This window comes from Artibeus jamaicensis, unplaced genomic scaffold, assembly GCF_021234435.1.
Source record: "Artibeus jamaicensis isolate MK-2021 breed Jamaican fruit bat unplaced genomic scaffold, CSHL_Jam_final contig_1085, whole genome shotgun sequence".
Classification (NCBI taxonomy): domain Eukaryota; kingdom Metazoa; phylum Chordata; class Mammalia; order Chiroptera; family Phyllostomidae; genus Artibeus; species Artibeus jamaicensis.
The window spans coordinates 1,422,407-1,439,667 of record NW_026521214.1 but is presented as its reverse complement, the minus strand read 5'-3'; the positions used below and the strand labels follow the sequence as shown (position 1 = coordinate 1,439,667).

The 17,261-nt window shown below is 39.3% G+C and overlaps 1 protein-coding gene across 2 annotated transcripts in view; it reads left to right on the top strand.

The window, feature by feature from the left end:
* The first annotated feature begins 587 nt into the window (after nt 1–587).
* The window catches only part of UIMC1 (ubiquitin interaction motif containing 1), a 111,381-nt gene continuing 94,707 nt past the window's right edge, over nt 588–17,261 (top strand). For both annotated transcript variants that reach the window (XM_053663466.1, XM_037164027.2), the window contains exons 1-2: nt 588–727; nt 7,012–7,166. In XM_053663466.1, the coding sequence (XP_053519441.1) occupies nt 7,020–7,166 (147 nt within the window). In that variant the 5' untranslated portion in view covers nt 588–727; nt 7,012–7,019. The remainder of the gene's footprint in view (nt 728–7,011; nt 7,167–17,261) is intronic.

Genomic DNA, 17,261 nt, shown 5'->3' with positions numbered 1-17,261 from the left:
GTTTTATTTTATTTATTTTTAGAGAGAGTAGGAGTGTGAGAGAGAAACATCGATTTGTTCTAATTATTCAAGCATTCACTGGTTGCTTCTTGTAGGTGTCCTGACTGGGGATCCAACGCGAATCCGCAACCTTTGCAGAATGGGGACAATGCTCTAACGCTACCTGGCCAGGGCTTGTTCTGCTTTTACACTTCACCTGACATCCCAAAGAGTTTCCCAGATTTTCCCCTTCCCCTGGAATGATCAGACTTTATCACTTATCATTCCCAAAGTTTTCAAGTGGTCATATGAACATATAAGTTCAGTATAACTTTAGATACATGCCTAGAAAAGTCCAGAGGAGGCTTGATACAGTACAGAAAACTCTGAAGGGTCAGCTGCAGTGTTTGGTGGGCTCTATGCTACTCCTCGGTTCCCTCAGGGATAGCAGATAATAAAACCCAACAAACACTGAGAGAACACCCGTGGGGTACCCAGGACGCCGGAGACCGGAAACGGGCAGGGGAGCCCCTTGCCTCCCACAGTTGGTACGTTCTGGTGGAGTCTCTCCCCGCCCTGTGCGTTGGTTTCGCCCCGGGTGACGCCAGCGCCTGCGCTGCTTCTCCTCCTGGCGGCTCCGAACTTCTGGAGCCGGTCTGCCTGAAGGCCCTCAGCTCCTGACGTGGTGCTGAGGCTCGTGACCCCAGCGCCCCGGAGGAGGGGCTCGGCTGAACGCCGGAGCCTGTCGGTGAGTACCTGCAGCCTCCACACACCTCTAGTCCTCCTCCTCCCGCCTCTTTTTCTCCCTGGCGGCCGGCACTCTCCGCCGCCGGCTGGGCCCTCCCTATGCTGGGGCGGGCCTGGGAGCGCGGGGTGGGCCCTTAGGGGAGCCCGTGGGCTTCTGCCCCTGGGTGCCGGGCCCGCCCCCTTGGCCCTGCGCGCCGCCTCTGGGGGCCTCCGCTTCCCTGGGCTGGTGTCCGCGGAAGGGCTTCGCTCCCCGCCCACCGCAGGCGTCCCCCTTCCGCGGTGCCCCGGGCAGAGGGAGCCCAGTCGGAGGTCCGTCCCCGCCGCCTCCGGCAGCCGGGCCCGGCCGCCCCGCGGCGCCTTCTCGCGCCCCGCCCTCCGGTGGCCTCCGTTTGAGCGGGAAGCGGTAGTGGGTGCGTTAGGTGGCTCTTTCGACAGAACAAGGGTTTTCCTTGGAAAGCCTTACCGGCGTTCACCGTTGTGCCCTGCAGCAGCACTGGCGTGTTTTGCCAGTGTGCACACGCTTGCTCGATTTGCACGAGTGGGTGCGGGACCGCTGGCTGTACTTAGCAGCTGACAAAGACACCCCTGGAAGGGGTTGGGCCGGCTTGGGGTCGCTGTGGCGTTCTGAGGTGTCGGTGGCGCCTGGGACCAGGGCAGTTTTACGCTCCCTTTTCTGCTGTCAGGGAGCAGGCAGTGCTGTGTGGTTGAGTCAGAGAATGTCTTTCTGGGATCAGACGCGGCGGGCTTGGGTTCTCAAAACAGTCGGTTGCCAGCCTGACCCCTTAACAGCTGTTTGACTTTGAGTAACTTTCTCAACCTGTAAACTAGTGATACGAATGGCTTATAAAAACAGCGTAAAATGATGATACTTATCACAGAGTTATGGGGAGGAATAACTTCAAAATGCATTTGAGGTATCTAGAGTAGTCTGCCAAGGACTCAGTAAGTAATTACAATTGAGCCCTGGCTGGTGTGGCTCAGTGGGTTGAGTGCTGGCCTGTGAAGAAGAGGGTCGCTGGTTCGATACCCAGTGAGGGCATATGCCGGGGTGTGGGCCGGGTTCCCAGGAGGGGGCGTGCAAGAAGCAAGCACACATCGGTGTTTCTTTCCCTCTCTTTCTCCCTCCGCCAAAAATAAGTAAATTAAAAAAATCTAAAAAATAATTATAATTTAATTATTACTCAAAACATATTTGGATTTTCTTGTTGCACATTTGTCGTAAGCTGAGGCTGAGCATGAACAGGGGTGCGCATGTCTGGGTGTACGAAGGTGTAGGTGTGTATTTACTTTTTCTTTTTAAATTTGAGAAACAGCCAGGCTGATGTGGTCAGGCAATAAGAAGCTTGGTAGCAAATTTCTTGCATAGTGACTTATATAGGGGTAAGAGCCAGCCATTTATAAATTATTATTGCTAAGGTTCTGCTGTACCCCCAAGCTTTCAAAGCAGTTTTGACAGATTGGGCAGGTAGTGTTAAGGTTTTAAATGATCTTGTCAGTGATTTTTCTTCAGATAGTATCAAGATGATGGATGTGCTGAAAGAAAAAGACAAATAACATCCTAAATTGGAGATTTTCAATGACGCTACCAAAATGCTATCTGTGAAATAAAACGTCTCGTGTTGGGTCACCTTTCCTGCTTGTGTATTTTTTCTGGGTCATTGTATTTGCAACTGTCATGGTTATGAAGAGGCTTTTGGCGTCCAGGCTCTGCTCCTCTTTTGCAGACACTTAATGGTAATTCATTCTGTAGTTTCAGTGCAAGTAGTTGAAGATAAGCCATTGTTTTAGTGAGTTCTTCATTTCGAAGGGCAAAAACTGAATTAAATAGTAATTGAATTATATGCTGGCTTGTTCAAATTGGTGGAGCAGTGACCTTTTTTACTCTTAGAATTTACTTTGGAAACCGTGTGGCTACATCTCGTGAAGCACTGCAGTTTTGTAATCTGTACCTGTGAGGCACCTCTCTCTGCACAGTGCTTCTTATCTATCCCTTATCTGCTGTGATTCTTTGAAAACTGCGTTGAGCTCTGGCTTGTGTGGCTCAGTGGACTGAGCGCCAGCCTATGGAACCAAAGGTCGCTGATTCAGTTTATAGTCAGGGCACATGCCTGGGTTGCGGGTTCGGTCCCCTCATCAGGATGCGTGCAAGAGGCAACCAGTCGGTTTCTCTCCCTCTCTTTTCCCTCCCTTCCCCTCTCTCTAAAAAACAAACAAACAAACAAACAAACAAACAAGAAAACAGACTCATAGGAACAGAGACCAAAGGGATGGTGACCAGAGGGGAGGGGGTGAGGTCACAGGTGAAATGAGGAAGGGGAGTATGGTCAACAGTATTGTGATAAGTTTGCATGGTGACAGATGATAACTAGAATTAGAGGGCTAATCACATTGTAAGGTATGAAGATGTCAAGTTACCATATTGTACACCTGAAACTAAGATAATCAACATAATGTATACCAACTGTACTTGAATTAAAAAAATTTTTTAAAATTAGAAAAGATATTTATTTGTGTTTATGCTTCTGTTTTATGATGGGAAATGATTTTGTGAAGGACTTCAGAGTGGAAGCATCTGGCTACATTACTGTCCTTCCTGAATGGTAGGACTGTGCAGATTCCTTTTGGTAAGATGTAACAGTCGTCTTAAACTGTTTGAGAAGTTTGTAACACAGGTAAGGTTGTTCTATTTAAATCAGTGACTAAGCTCTGGTTATAAAGTAAAATCATCTGGGGAAGTATTTTTTTTTAATTTAGGTAAAATTCACAAAACATAAAACCCAACATTTTAATCATTTTAAAACATACAATTTTGTGGCTTTTAGTACATTCAACATGTTGCGCAGCTATTACTATGTTCTAATTCCAGAACATTTTTCATCACCCCAGAAAGAAACTTTGTAGCCATTAAGCACTCATTCCACATTTCCTTCTCTTCCATCCCCTAGTAATCTTAATTTGCTTTTTGTCTATAGATTTGATTTGCATATTTTGGGTGTTTCATATAAATGCAGTCATACAGAGTTAGGCTTTTGTAATTGGTTCATTTACTTAATATACGGGGTCCAGCAGAAGTAATGCCATTGAGTGTGGTTGGTACAGTACATGAATGTCTCATACGAGATGGGCAGCAATTTGAAACATTTCACCTAAAATGTCATATGGTGTGCAAGTTGTTATGTTACAGAATTACATGTTTATGATTTTGTTATAAAATATGTTTATGTAGTAAAAAGGGGGCCTTATTTGGGCTAGACCCTGTATTTTTCAAAGTTCATACATGTTATAGCATGTATCACTATTTCTTTTTTTTATACTTACGGCAGCTGCACCATTTGATGTTCCCATCAACACTGTTCTAGGGTTCAAGTTTCTCCATATCCTCATCAGCAAGTGTTATGTTCCATTTATTTGACAGACATAGTAGTGGGCTTTGAATTTTCCTAATGACTGATAATGTTGAGTATCTTTTCATATGCTTATTGGCCTTTTGTATATCTTCTTTGGAGAGATGTATATTCAGATTCTTGCCCATTAAAAAAAATTATTATTTATTTTATTTTGGAGAGAGGGGGAGGGAGGTAGAAGGAGAGGGAGAGAAACATTGATGTGAGAAATCAGTTGCCTACCCTACGTGTCCTGACCTGGGAACTAACCACAGCCCAGGCCTGTGTCCCTACCAGGAATCAGCTGTGACCTTTCTTTCAACTTGGGAGATGACTCCCAACCAGCAGAGCCATACCAGCTGGGGCTCTTTGCTGATATTTTTAAAAATAGATTTTTATTTATTTATTTTTAGAGAGAGGGGAAGGGAGGGAGAGAGGGAGAGAAACACCAGTGTTTCCATCAGTTGCCTCTTGTATGTACCTGAACTGGAGATCGAACCTGCAACCCAGGCATGTCCCCTGACCAGGAATCAAACCAGTGACCTTTTGCTTTGTGCCCAGCGACAATGCCTGACTGAGTAATGTCACACCAGATCAGGGTTTTTCGCCCATTTTTATGCTAGTTTATTTGCCTCTTTACCATTGAGTTACAAGAATTCTTTATGTATTTCAGCTACAATTACTTTATTACATAGATGATTTACAAATGTTTCTTCCATTCTTTTTTTCTTTCAGTTTCTTGATACTATAGTTTAAAGCACAAAGGTTTTTGATTTAAATGAAGTCTGGTTTATTCTTTCTTTTGTTGCTTATGCTTTTTTTTTCTTAATTCTCACCTGAGAATGTGTTTTTTACTGATTTTAGAGAGAGGGGAAGGGAAGGGAAAGACAGAGCGAGGGAGAGAGAGGGAAACATGGATTGGTTGCCTCCCATAGGCGCCCTGACTGGGGATTGAACCTGCCACCTAGGTATGTGCTCTGGCAGGGTATCAAACCTGCAGCCTTTTGGTGTATGGGATGACGCTCCAGTCCACTTAGCCAAGACTGCTTATGCTTTGACGCCATATATTTAACAAACCATTCCTTATTCAAGATCCCAAAGTTCTATGCTGTGTTTCACTTAAGAACCTAAATCCATTTCTTAACGACTTTTTGTATGTGTTAGATAGAGGTCCAGTCTCATTTTTTTACATGGGATATCTGCATTTGTTGGAAAGACTATATTTTTCCCATTGAATTACCTCAGCACCTTGTTGAAATTGAGATGTCTGTGTCCTTCAGATTTGTTCTGTTATTTCAAGATTGGTTTGGCTATTCTGGGACTTTTCGGTTCCCATGTGAGTTTTAGGATAAGCTTGTCTATTTCCACAACAATGTTAACAGATTTTATTAGGAATTACATTGCACCTTTGGGGCAATTTGGGGAATATTGTCTTAACAGTATCAAGTCTTCCAATTCATGAACAGTGGATGTCTTTGCACTTAGTTAGATCTTCTTTAAATTTTTTAATGTTTTATTTATTTATTTTTAGAGAGAGGGGAAGGGAAGGAGAAGGAGTGGGAGAGAGAATATCAGTGTGTGGCTGCCTCTCATGTGTCCTCTACTGGGGGCCTGGCTTGCAACCCAGGCATGTGCCCTGACTGGGAATCGAACTGGTGACCCTTTCGTTCACAGGCCTGTGCTCAATCCACTGAGCTACACCACCCAGGGCTTCTTTAATTTTTTTAAATTAAAAAAATTGTTTTAGTCCTCACCCAAGGATATGTTTATTGATGTTATTTTTTTAAAAAATATTTTATATATTTATTTTTAGAGAGGGGAAGGGAGGGAGAAAGAGAGGGAGAGAAACGTCAATGTGTGGTTGCCTCTTGAGTACCCTGAGCTGAGGACCTGGCCAGCAATCCAGGCATGTGTCCTGACTGGGAATGGAACTGGTGATCCTTTGGTTTGCAGGTTGGCACTCAATCCACTGAGCCACCAGCCAGGGCTATTTATTGATTTTAGAGAGAGGAGGGGAGAGAGAGAGGAAAAAAAACATTGATGTGAGAGAGAAATATTGATGGGTTGCCTGCTTTACGCATCCAGACTGGAGATCGAACCCACAACTTAGGTATATGCCCTGACTGGGGATCAAACCTGCAGGTGTACAGGACTAACCAGCTAACCTACCCAGCCAAGACAGTCTTTAATTTCTTTCAATGGTATTTTAAGTTTTCAGTTGCAAATCTGCTTCCTTTGTTAAATTTATTCCTAAGCTATTAGAAATTGAAATTTTAGATTTTATTTTTGGATTATTTATTGCTAGTGGATAGCAGCAGTATGAGTGATTTTTGTGTATTGACCCTATATCCTGTGATCTTGCTGGATTTGTTCATTAGTTACAATTTTTTGTGTGTATTTCATTTTTTTAAATTACAAAATTATATCATCTCCAAATGATGGTAGTTTTACTTTTTTCTTTCCAATTTGGATGTCTTTTATTTCTTTTTGAAAAATTTTGGCCTGCCTAGAGTCTTCAGTATAATGTTAAATAGAAATGATAAAAGCAGACATTCTTATCTTGTTCCTGCCTTAAGTAGAAAACATTTAGTCTTTTATCTTTAAGTATGATATTAGCTGTGGGATTTTTGGAGATGCCCTTTGATCAGGTTGAGGCATTGGTATTGAAAAAAATCTTTTAGGTAAATTATAATATACAGTTAAGAAAACCAATTATTTAACTCAATGTTTAAGGAATTAGGACAGATTATTATTTTGTTCCTATAGAAATTTCTGTAGAGAAGTGGAAAAATTCAGAAATCCAGTTTTACTTCTGTTAGATGGATATCTTTTATATGTGTAAATTACAAATAGCATCTAGAAAACATATACTTCGAGTGAGTTATTTGTCCTTGTATTTTAGAAAGAAGGATGCCACGGAGAAAGAAAAAAGTTAAAGAAGCTTCTGAAGCTCAGAACCTGGAGAAGAAAGATGCAGAAACTGCCAGTTCGGTCAACGTGAAGAGGAAGCGTAAACTTGAGGATGCATTCATTGTGATATCCGATAGTGATGGAGAGGTCAGTATTCATTGTGATATCCGATAGTGATGGAGAGGTCAGTATTTTGAAGAGTAGAACTCTAGGTCTCAAACTAGCCCTTAGTATTCAAGACTGGTTTGTGTCGCAACTACACCTTAATGCCAGCTTGCCGGTCCATGCAATTTTTACTCAGCTTCATTTTGATTTGTAAATGGAATTGAGAATTATGTAAAAGAAAGTAATTGTACTGTTTGGCTGAGAATGGACCATGGTTCCCCAGTTTTGATGGTATTTTAAAACTACCTGAATAATCTAGATCAAATGTAAATCTTAATTTTTGTGTGTCTGGAGAGTGAGAGAAAGGAGATGGAAATTCTCTTTAACTCTTTAGATATACTCTCCTCCAGTGTGGTAGCAACTAGCCACCTGTAGCTATTTAAAGTTAAATAATAGTAAAAATCAGTTCCTTTGTTGTTCTAGTTACATTTCAAGTGATCAAAGCCGCATGAGTCTAGTATCTGCTGTATGAAACAGCAGAACATTTTCCTCATTGTCAAAACCTTTTTTTAGTGCCCACGCTTCTCTTACTCCTCCCTTTGTCAACCATCTGAAGGTATTATATATTTATGGGTCTGTTGCTGCTTTGTTTGTTCTTGTTTTTTGTTTTGTTTCTTTAGATTTCACATGAGTGAAATATAATGTTTGTCTCTCTCTGACCGACTTCACTAGGCATAATACCCTTTAGGTCATCCATGTTGTCTCAGATGGAAAGATTTCATTATTTATTGCTGGATACTATTTTATGTATATATCACATCTTTTTCTTATTTTTTTAAGCCTCACCTGAGAATATGTTTTTATTGATTTTAGAGAGAGAGGAATGGGGGTGGGGGAGAACATTGACTTGAGAGAGAAACATGAACTGGTTGCCTCCTGTACACACCCTGATGGGGGATCGAACCTAAAACATAGGTATATGCCTTGATCGGTGATCAAACTGCAACCTTTTGGTGTATGGGATGACGCTCCAACCAACTGAGCAACCTGGTCAGGGCATATACCACATCTTCTTTATCCGTTCACCTGTCGATTGTAGCGGCTTTATCAAATCGTGTTCTCTTTAATGTCTCTTTTTTGTTTCCTATTTCCATTTGTTTATTGCAGATTTCACCTTGTAGGTCATATCCAATAAGGCAGTAAATCAAATCATTTTTTCTGTCCAACTTATCTTTTTCCTTTATCTTCTACTTTATTGGATGGTAGAGTTACACATTTGTCTCTAGTTACAAAGCTCAGAGTTATCTTTAACTTTTCCCTCTTTCTCCCCTTTTATACCTAATCGTTTACCACATCCTTTAGTTTTTGCCTCCTAAATGACACACAGATGTGTCTTCTCTTTCATTTCTAGTTCTTTTAAAAAATTGTTGGAGTGACATTGGTTAAGAAGAACATACAAGTTTCAAGTGTAAAATATTGTAATACATCATCTATATATTGCGTTGTGTGCTCATCACCCAGCGTCTAGTCTCCTCCCATCACCGTATATTTGACCCTCTTTATCCTTTTTAACCTCCGCCTTCCCCCATTCCCCTCCAGTAACCACCATACTGTTGTCTGTGTCAAGAGCTGTTTTTGTTTGTTTGGTTGGTTTGTTCATTCATTTGCTTCTTTTAGTTTTATGTCCCACAAATGGGTGAAATCATTTGCTGCTTTTCTTTTTCTGACTTACACTGTTACTGGCATTAGGGTGTTTGGGTTCTGCAAGACAGATCAAGAGGAAACCCCAGAGAAATTTTTAGACAGATTTTCTTAAGCTTATGCTTGAGCACAAGGGAGACAGTCCTGAGAGAAATGAGGTTTCGGGCTGCTCTCCAAAAATAGTTTGAGGGGGAGGCTCACACAGACTTTGAATGGAGAGTGGAAATTTTCCACATGAGGGTTGGAGAAGCAACTGGTTAGAAGGGAGATAAAATTCTGCAATATTTTTCAAGCAGGGATTGGAGGGGTAGTGGGCTTTTTGGGTATTTCTTCTGGCCTTCTGGTGTCCTTGGGATCCGGGGCCCAGGCCCCTGTGCTGGCCCTATACTCTCAAGATCCATCTGTGTTATTTCATATGACAGTGCTTCATCTTTTTTTTTTTTTAATGGCTGAGTAGTTATGTACTATGTCTTTATCCAAGTATCCGTTGAAGGACACTTGGGTTGTTTCCATGTCTTGACTACTGTGAATAATGCTGCAGTGAACATAGGGGTACATACATCTTTATGAATAAATGTTTTTAATTTTGGGGGGTAATACTCAGAAGAGGGATTGCTGGGTCATATGGTAGCTATATTCTCAATTTTTGAGGACCCTCCATACTCTTCTCCATAGTGACCGTACCAGTTTATATTCCTGCCAGCAGTGTATGAGGATTTCTTTTTCTTCATGTCCTCTCCAATACTTGTTATTTCTCATCTTGTTGATAATAGGCATTCTGACAGGTAGTACCTCACTGTGGTTTTGATTTGTATTTTCTTTATGGTTAGTGAAGTTGAGCATCCTTTCATGTATTCATTGGCCGTTTGTTTTCTTGCAAAAAGTCTGTTCAGGTCCTTGGCCCTTATTTTAATTGGGTTGTTTGTTTTTCTGTTGCATTGTGTAAGTTCTTTATATATTTTGGATGTTAGCCCCTTATTGGAAGTATTGTTTTCAAATATCTTCTCCCATTTAGTTGGTTTTCTTTTTGTTTTGTTGTTGGTTTCCTTTGCTGTGTAGAAGCCGTTTAGTTTGTTATAGTTCAATTCATTTATTTTTGCTTTTACTTTCCTTGCTTTTGGGGTCAAATTTGTAAAATCGTCTCTGAGACCAAGGTTCGTAAGTTTAGTACATATGTTTTCTTCTAGGTATTTAATTGCTTCAGGTCTTATATTTAGTTTATTGATCATTTTGAGTTAATTTTTTGTATAGGGTGTCAGATAGTGTAGTTTTCATCCTTTTGCATGTAGCTTTCCAATTTTTTCAGCACCATTTATTAAAGAGGCTTTTTGTTGAAGTATTTTATTGTCTTTTTAAATTTAAGTATAATGAATACTTAGTCAAGGTACTACAATTTTTCTTATTCTTTTCCTCATTGTGTATGTTTTGGCTCTTTTTTTGAAAATTAGTTGCCCATTACACGTGGGTTTATTTCTGGGCTCTCAATTCTGCTTCATTGGTCTCTGTGTCTATTTTTCTGCCAATACCATATTGTTTCGGTTATTGTAGCTTTTTAGTATGATTAGAAATCAGGAGTGTGATACTTTCCACTTTGTTCTTTTTGTAAGGGTTGTTTTGGCTATTTGGGGTCTTTTGTGGTTTCATATAAATTTGACAATTTTTAAATTCTATTTGTTTGAAAAATGCCACTGGGATTTTGATGGGGATTGCATTGACTCTGTATGTGGCCTCGGGTAGTATGCCATTTTAATTATGTTGATTCTTCTAGCCTATGACCATGGAATGTCTTTTCATCTCTGGTGTCTTCAGTTTCTCCAAATGTAGTTTTCAGTACTGGTTTTTCACATCCTTTGCTAAGTTTATTCCTGGGCATTCGTTTACTCTCGTTGCTCCACTTCTTTTCTTAACTATCTGTTACTCGAATTCTTGCAACAGACTATGAACTTGGTTCTCTGCCTTCAGCTTTTTCTTTCTACATTTCACTTAGCTCACTCCCACTGTCTTTTAAAGAATTCAGATTTTTGATGTTTGTACTCAATTGCTTAAAAATTTATGACCATAATACCTGCAAGCTCAGTTTAGAATTTTAATCATACACTGTATCAGAACCTTCACATTTTAGTGTATGTAATCTTATTTATATTCTTATTAGCAGTATATTCCTCGTTTGTCCCCTTGCCAAGACTGTTTCACTCTTTAAATTTTTTCCTATTTCATTAATTAAGAAAGTTGTATATTTTTAATAATCAGGAAGATTGAGAATTCTTTCATACCTCTATTGGGTATTTGATTATTTTTTTGAATTTCCTCATCAGTTTTTAATTAGGATTTTTGTGAAAATAGTTTTTTTTACATGTAAAAGTATTTTTAAAAAATAGCCAATCAATTCTACCACACACAGATATATTGAAAAGTTATATACATGTTAGAAAAATCAAAACAGAATAAAAACTGTTTGAAAACAAAACGGTATAGAAAGGTATACAATGAGGTATACCTTTCAGTCAGTGTGCATTTTTTTTGTTTTGTTTCAGAAAAAAAGTTCTTTTTTAAAGATTTTATTTATTTTTAGAGAGAGGGGAAGGGAGGGAGAGAGTGAGAGAAGCATCAGTGTGTTCATGTGTGTGAGAGAGACACCACCAGTCGGTTGCCTCTCATGTGCCTCCCCCTCACCCCCGTCCTCCCTGACCCTCCCCAACCCCAGTTCAGGAATGCGCCCTGACTGGGGATTGAACCAGCAACCTTTCTTTCCATTCATAGGCTTAATCCACTGAGCCACACTAGCCAGGGTGGGTTTTTTTGCTTTTTGTTTTTAATATTTCAGTTACTTATTTTTGGAGAGAGGGTAAGGGAGGGAGAAAGAGGGGTAGAGAAACATCGATGTGAAGGAGAAACACTGACTGGTTGTCTTCTTAATACATGCCCCTACTAGGGATGGGACCCTCAACTTAGTCATGTGCCCTGACCGGAATCAAACTGGCAATCTTTTGCTTTATAGGATGACATCTAACGAACTGAGCCACACCAGTCAGGGTAAAAAAAAAAATCTTTATGCATATACCATTATGCTACACATACAGTTTTGCTTTTTTCACTTAATATTTCTTGGAGCTCTTTCCATAACAGCACATATGTATCCATTTCATTAAAATTAAAAAATTGTCAACTATGTCACACATATAAGAAAGTACATAAAATGTGACTATATAGGTTTTTTTTTTATCATTTATGTTATTACAGTTGTCCCAATTTTCCCTCTTTGCCCCCCTCCCCCCAGCTCCTCTTTCCCACAGTCAATCCTCACACCATTGTTCATGTCCATGGATGATGCATTTATGTTCTTGTCTAATACCTTCACCTTCTTTCACCCTCCGAACCTCTCACCTCCCCTCTCGCAGCTCTCAATCTGTTCCTTGCCTCTGATTCTGTTTTGCTTGTTTTATTTTGTTTCTTAGAGTATAGTTATAAGGGAGACCATATGGGATTTGTCTTTCACTGCTTGGCTTATTTCACTTAGCATAATAGTCCCCAGTTTCATCCATGCTGTTGCAAAGATAAGAATTCCTTCTTCTTCTTCTTTTTTTTTTTTTTTTACTGTTGTGTGGTATTCCATTGTGTAAATGTACCACAGCTTTTTTATCTCCTCATCTACCGATGGGCACTTAGGCTGTTTCCAAATCTTGGCTATTGTAAATAACATTGCTATGAACATTGGGGTGCATATGTTCTTTTGAGCTGGTGTTTTAGGATTCTCTGGTTATATACCCAGAAGTGGAATTGCTGGGTCAAAAGGCAGTTCCATTTTTAATTTTGTGAGGAAACTCTACTGTTTTCCACAGTGGCTGCACCAGTCTGCATTCCCACTTACTGTGCATGAGGGTTCCGTTTCCTCCACAACCTGCGAACACTCGTTTGTTGGTTTATTGATGACGGCCATTTTGGCAGGTGTCAGTTGGTATCTCGTTGTGGTTTTAATTTGTATCTCTGATGGCTAGTGATGCTGAGCATCCTCTCATATGTCTCTGTGCTCTCTGCATGTCCTCCTTGGAGAAGAGTCTGTTCAGGTCCTTTGTCTGTTTTCTGATCAGAGTGTTTGTCTTCCTGGTGTGGAGTCATGTGAACCTGTAGGTTGAACAGGAACAACTCTTAAAGGATAAAACCGAGGCAGGTGGAGTCAGGGGAGGGAAGTGAGGATGGCTGGCGGGGGGTGGAATGCAGACAACGGTACGTGAACAACCATAAAATAATAAAAAAACAAAAACAAAAACAAATCCTTGTCCAGTGTATCCTTGGCAAATATGTTCTCCCATACAGTGGGTTCCCTTTCCATTTTGTTGATGATTTCTTTAGCTGTGCAGAAGCTTTTTAATTTGATGTAGTCCCATTTGTTTATTCTTTCCCTTGTTTCCCTTGCCTTTGGAGATATACTGGCAAAAATATTACTACACGAGATACCTGAAATTTTACTGCCTATGTTTTCCTCTAGAATTTTTATGGGATTGCAACTTAAATATAAGTCTTTTATCCATTTTGAGTTTATTCTAGTGTATGCTGTAAGTTGGTGGTCTAGCTTCATTTTTTTTTCCAAATATTATACTAGACCAGTTCTCCCAATACGATTTATTGAAGAGACTGTCTTTACTCCACTGTGTGCTTTTGCCTCCTTTGTCAAATATTTATTGACCATAGAGATTTGGGTTTATTTCTGGGCTGTCTATTCTATCCCATTGGTCCATGTGTCTGTTCTATGCCAGTACTAGACTGTTTTGATTACAGTGGCACTGTATCGTTAGATACCAGGTATTGTGATCCCTCCAACTTTGTTCTTCTTTCTCAAGATTGATGAGGCCATTCAGGGTCTTTTTTGGTTCCATATAAATTTTTTGAATATTTGTTCTAGATTTACAAAATATGCCATTGGTATTTAATAGGAGTTGCGTTGAATCTGTAGATTGCTTTGGGTAGTATTGACATTTTAATGATGTTAATCCATGAACACAGTATATTCTTCTACTTATTTGTATCTTCCTCAATTTCTTCCTTCAGTGTTTTTTAAAATACTCACCTGAGGATGTTTTTATGATTTTAGAGGGAGAGGAAGGGGGAAAGAGAGGGAGAGGGAGAAACATTGATCAATTACCTCCTGTATGCTCCCAGACTGAGGATCAAATCCACAGCCTAGGTATGTGCTCTGACCAGCGATTGAACCTGGATCCATTTTGTATATGGGACAGTGCACCAGCCAACTGAGCCACCTGGCTAGGGCATGAATGTGTAGTTTTAAAATATAATCTGAGTAGCTGCATTCTCCATTTTAGAAGGTCTTTAGACCTAGTATGACCATCCCTAGTTGCATCCCTTTCCACCCACGTAAAGGTCACCACTGCATCTTTCCACGCTTTTCCTTACAATTCTACCATTTTTGTATGTGTATCTAAACCATGTGCATATATATTGCAAAACTGAGTCTCAGTGGTAGACACTTCTACGAACATTTTTCTATAATCTACCCTTTTTCCAAAGATTTGAAATTTTGTCTTTATTGTAAATTGAAATCTTGTCTATAAATGTTCTTTTTTTGATTTTGACCTATTTATCTGTCATATATTTTGAAATCATTGTTCAGTTGATTATCTTGGGTTATTTAGGTAGGCACTTGTATCTGCTAATAATGATCTTTTCTGTGTTCCTTTGTAGTACTTCTACCTAATTTTTGGTTTCATTACATTAAACGTAGCCTTCAGAATAATGTTGATTATTATCAGTGATAGAGTATATCTTCGTCTTGATTTTGAAATTAATTGTAGAAGTATTATGAGGTTTTGCTATTTGTTTCATATTTCTGTTATTTATTATATTACAGAAATATCCTTTAATTGCTTATTCCTATTAGTACTTTTAGGAATGGATGTCTAATCAAATGCCTTTTCATTGCTGAGCAAGATGATGGTGTAGTCTTTCTCCTTTAATCAGTTAATAAATAGATCATTAATACATTTTCTTTTCTTTGTAAAAAGATTTTACCTATTTATTTTTAGAGAGAGGGGGAGGGAGGGAGAAAGAGACGAAGAGAAATATTGATGTGTGAGAGAAACACCGATCAGTCGCCTCTTGTACACCCCAAACTGGGGACCTGGCCCGCAGCCCAGGCATATGTGCCCTGACTGGTAACTGGACAGGTGACCTTTCAGTCTGCAGGCTGGCGCTTAATCCTTTGAGCCACACCAGCCAGGAAAATACATTTTTTAAAGATATTTATTTATTTATTTATCTTTAGAAGCTAATGGAAGGAGAGAAGGAGAGAAATATCAATGTATGGTTGCCTCTTGTGGGACCCCTGCTGGGAACTGGCCCCTGCTGGGAACTGGCCCACAACCCAGGCATGTGCCCTGACTGGGAATTGAACCAGGATCCTTTGGTTCCCAGGCCCAAGCTCAATCTACCGAGTTACACCAGCCAGGGCAGGAAAATACATTTTCTAATGTTGGAACATCTTTGCATTTCTGGAGAAAATTTTACTTGGTCATGAAGTATTATTACATTAACATAATATTGAATTTGCTTTCTCAATATATCATTTAGGAGTTTGGCATCTGTATTCCCAGTGGCATTGATTTTGCATAATTGTGGGCTTTTTTGGTACTATATCAGATTTTCATTCCTGGTTTATGCTATAAAATAGAAGGGAAGCTTTTCATTGTTTTTTATGTCCTACCACAGTTTAGATAGTAAGGGAATGATCTGTGCTTTCAGGTTTACTAGCACTTGCTCATAAAACTGTCCTATTAATTGATTTTTAATATATACTTTATGTTCTTTTAATGTCTTGTTACTTTTGTGCATTTTTTAAAAGACTTTTAAAGAATATAAATAAATAGATGGTAGAGTCATTTGGGAATGCAGTTATTTGGCCTTGGAAATTGAAAAATTGAATGAATCATTTGATTTTGGGTTGTTGTTGTTTTGCTTTTTGCACTACTGACAGTGCTAACTCCAGTTTGTCTTTCAGTTTAGGTATCATTTCCTCTGGGGGGTCCTTGCAGGTTTTCCAAGACTGGGTCAATCGGCTATCTATTATGCTCCTATAGAACCTACGCTTATTTCTTTAGTATTAGTTGTCACGCTGTTTTGAAGTTGCCATTGTGTTTTTCTGCCTTCATTACTGCACCATGATTTCCTGGAAGCAGGAATTCTTTATCTGGAATACTTAGTAATAATGCTTGCTTGCACTAGTAGGCATTCTCAAAAAAATATCTGTATCAGATTTTATTTGTTGATCCTCTCTTATTTGAACATTTCTTTAAGAAAATGTCTTAGTTCCTGGTGCAAAAGAAGCCAGAAAATGTCTTTTTTTTTTTTTTTTAACATAAAGATAATGGCACAAACCCAGTATCACTGGGGCTTTGTCATAGTTTGCCTTGCTGAGTAGTTACTTGGGCTGATCATTTCTATTCTCACTCTTATCAAGTCCCTAGGAGATCAGAAATGCGCTTTTGCAAACCCTGCATTGTGTTAGAATTCTCATTTACTATGTGACCTCTCTGAACTTTTTATTATATATAATATAATTGTTATATTATATATAAAACTAATATATATAAAACTTATATTATATATAAAACTAATAATACACTGGAGGATTGTTGTGAGGTTTAGGCATGACATCAGTAAAGTTTTCTAGAGTGGTACTTCAGTAGATGGTAACTGACACTGTGAATGTTCAGGATGCAGTCTCAGAATGGCGGGGAGTAAAGCTGACTGACTTAGGTGGGTAGAAACCCTAGTAGTTGTCTTTTCCTCTTATAGTTTCTTCATGTTAACAAAGTAATAACAAGAAATCAAAAGGGAAAGAAAAGAATACCTGGAGTTTTATGCTTGGGCAGAGCTAGTTTTATTCTTGACTTACACTGTTTGGGTGTCAGTTTTCTCATCAGTGAGATGGAGGCAATGATACTCTCACACAGGAATTATATGAGGTAATGTATATAGAGTGCCTGGCACACAATGAGTATGCAATATGTGGTAACTGTTATTACTGTTATTTTTAAAAGCGTCTGTTGATATTTTATGACAAAAATGTTGTGTATAAATTACCAGATAATCTTTTAAAATTTATACATTATTTCTAGATTCAAAGTGCTACTTAATATAGTGTGTTAGTAAAAATAAGAAATTCACCTCAAACCATTCCTCTCTAAAGCTGGTAGACTTATAAGAGACACATTTATATAAGAGAATACGAAATATGTGCTGTGTCACAAAAGCACTTCTTCGGTGCTAGTTGGAGCATTTGCTCACTGCCTGAAAGAAGATGCCCACAAGGGTAAGTAGCCAGTGGATATTTTTAGTACCAAAACCGTCCATGGGACCAGTCAGTGAATTTGATTTATTTATTCTTACCTTTTTCAATTTTCAGTTCCACATTTTTAAGATTCA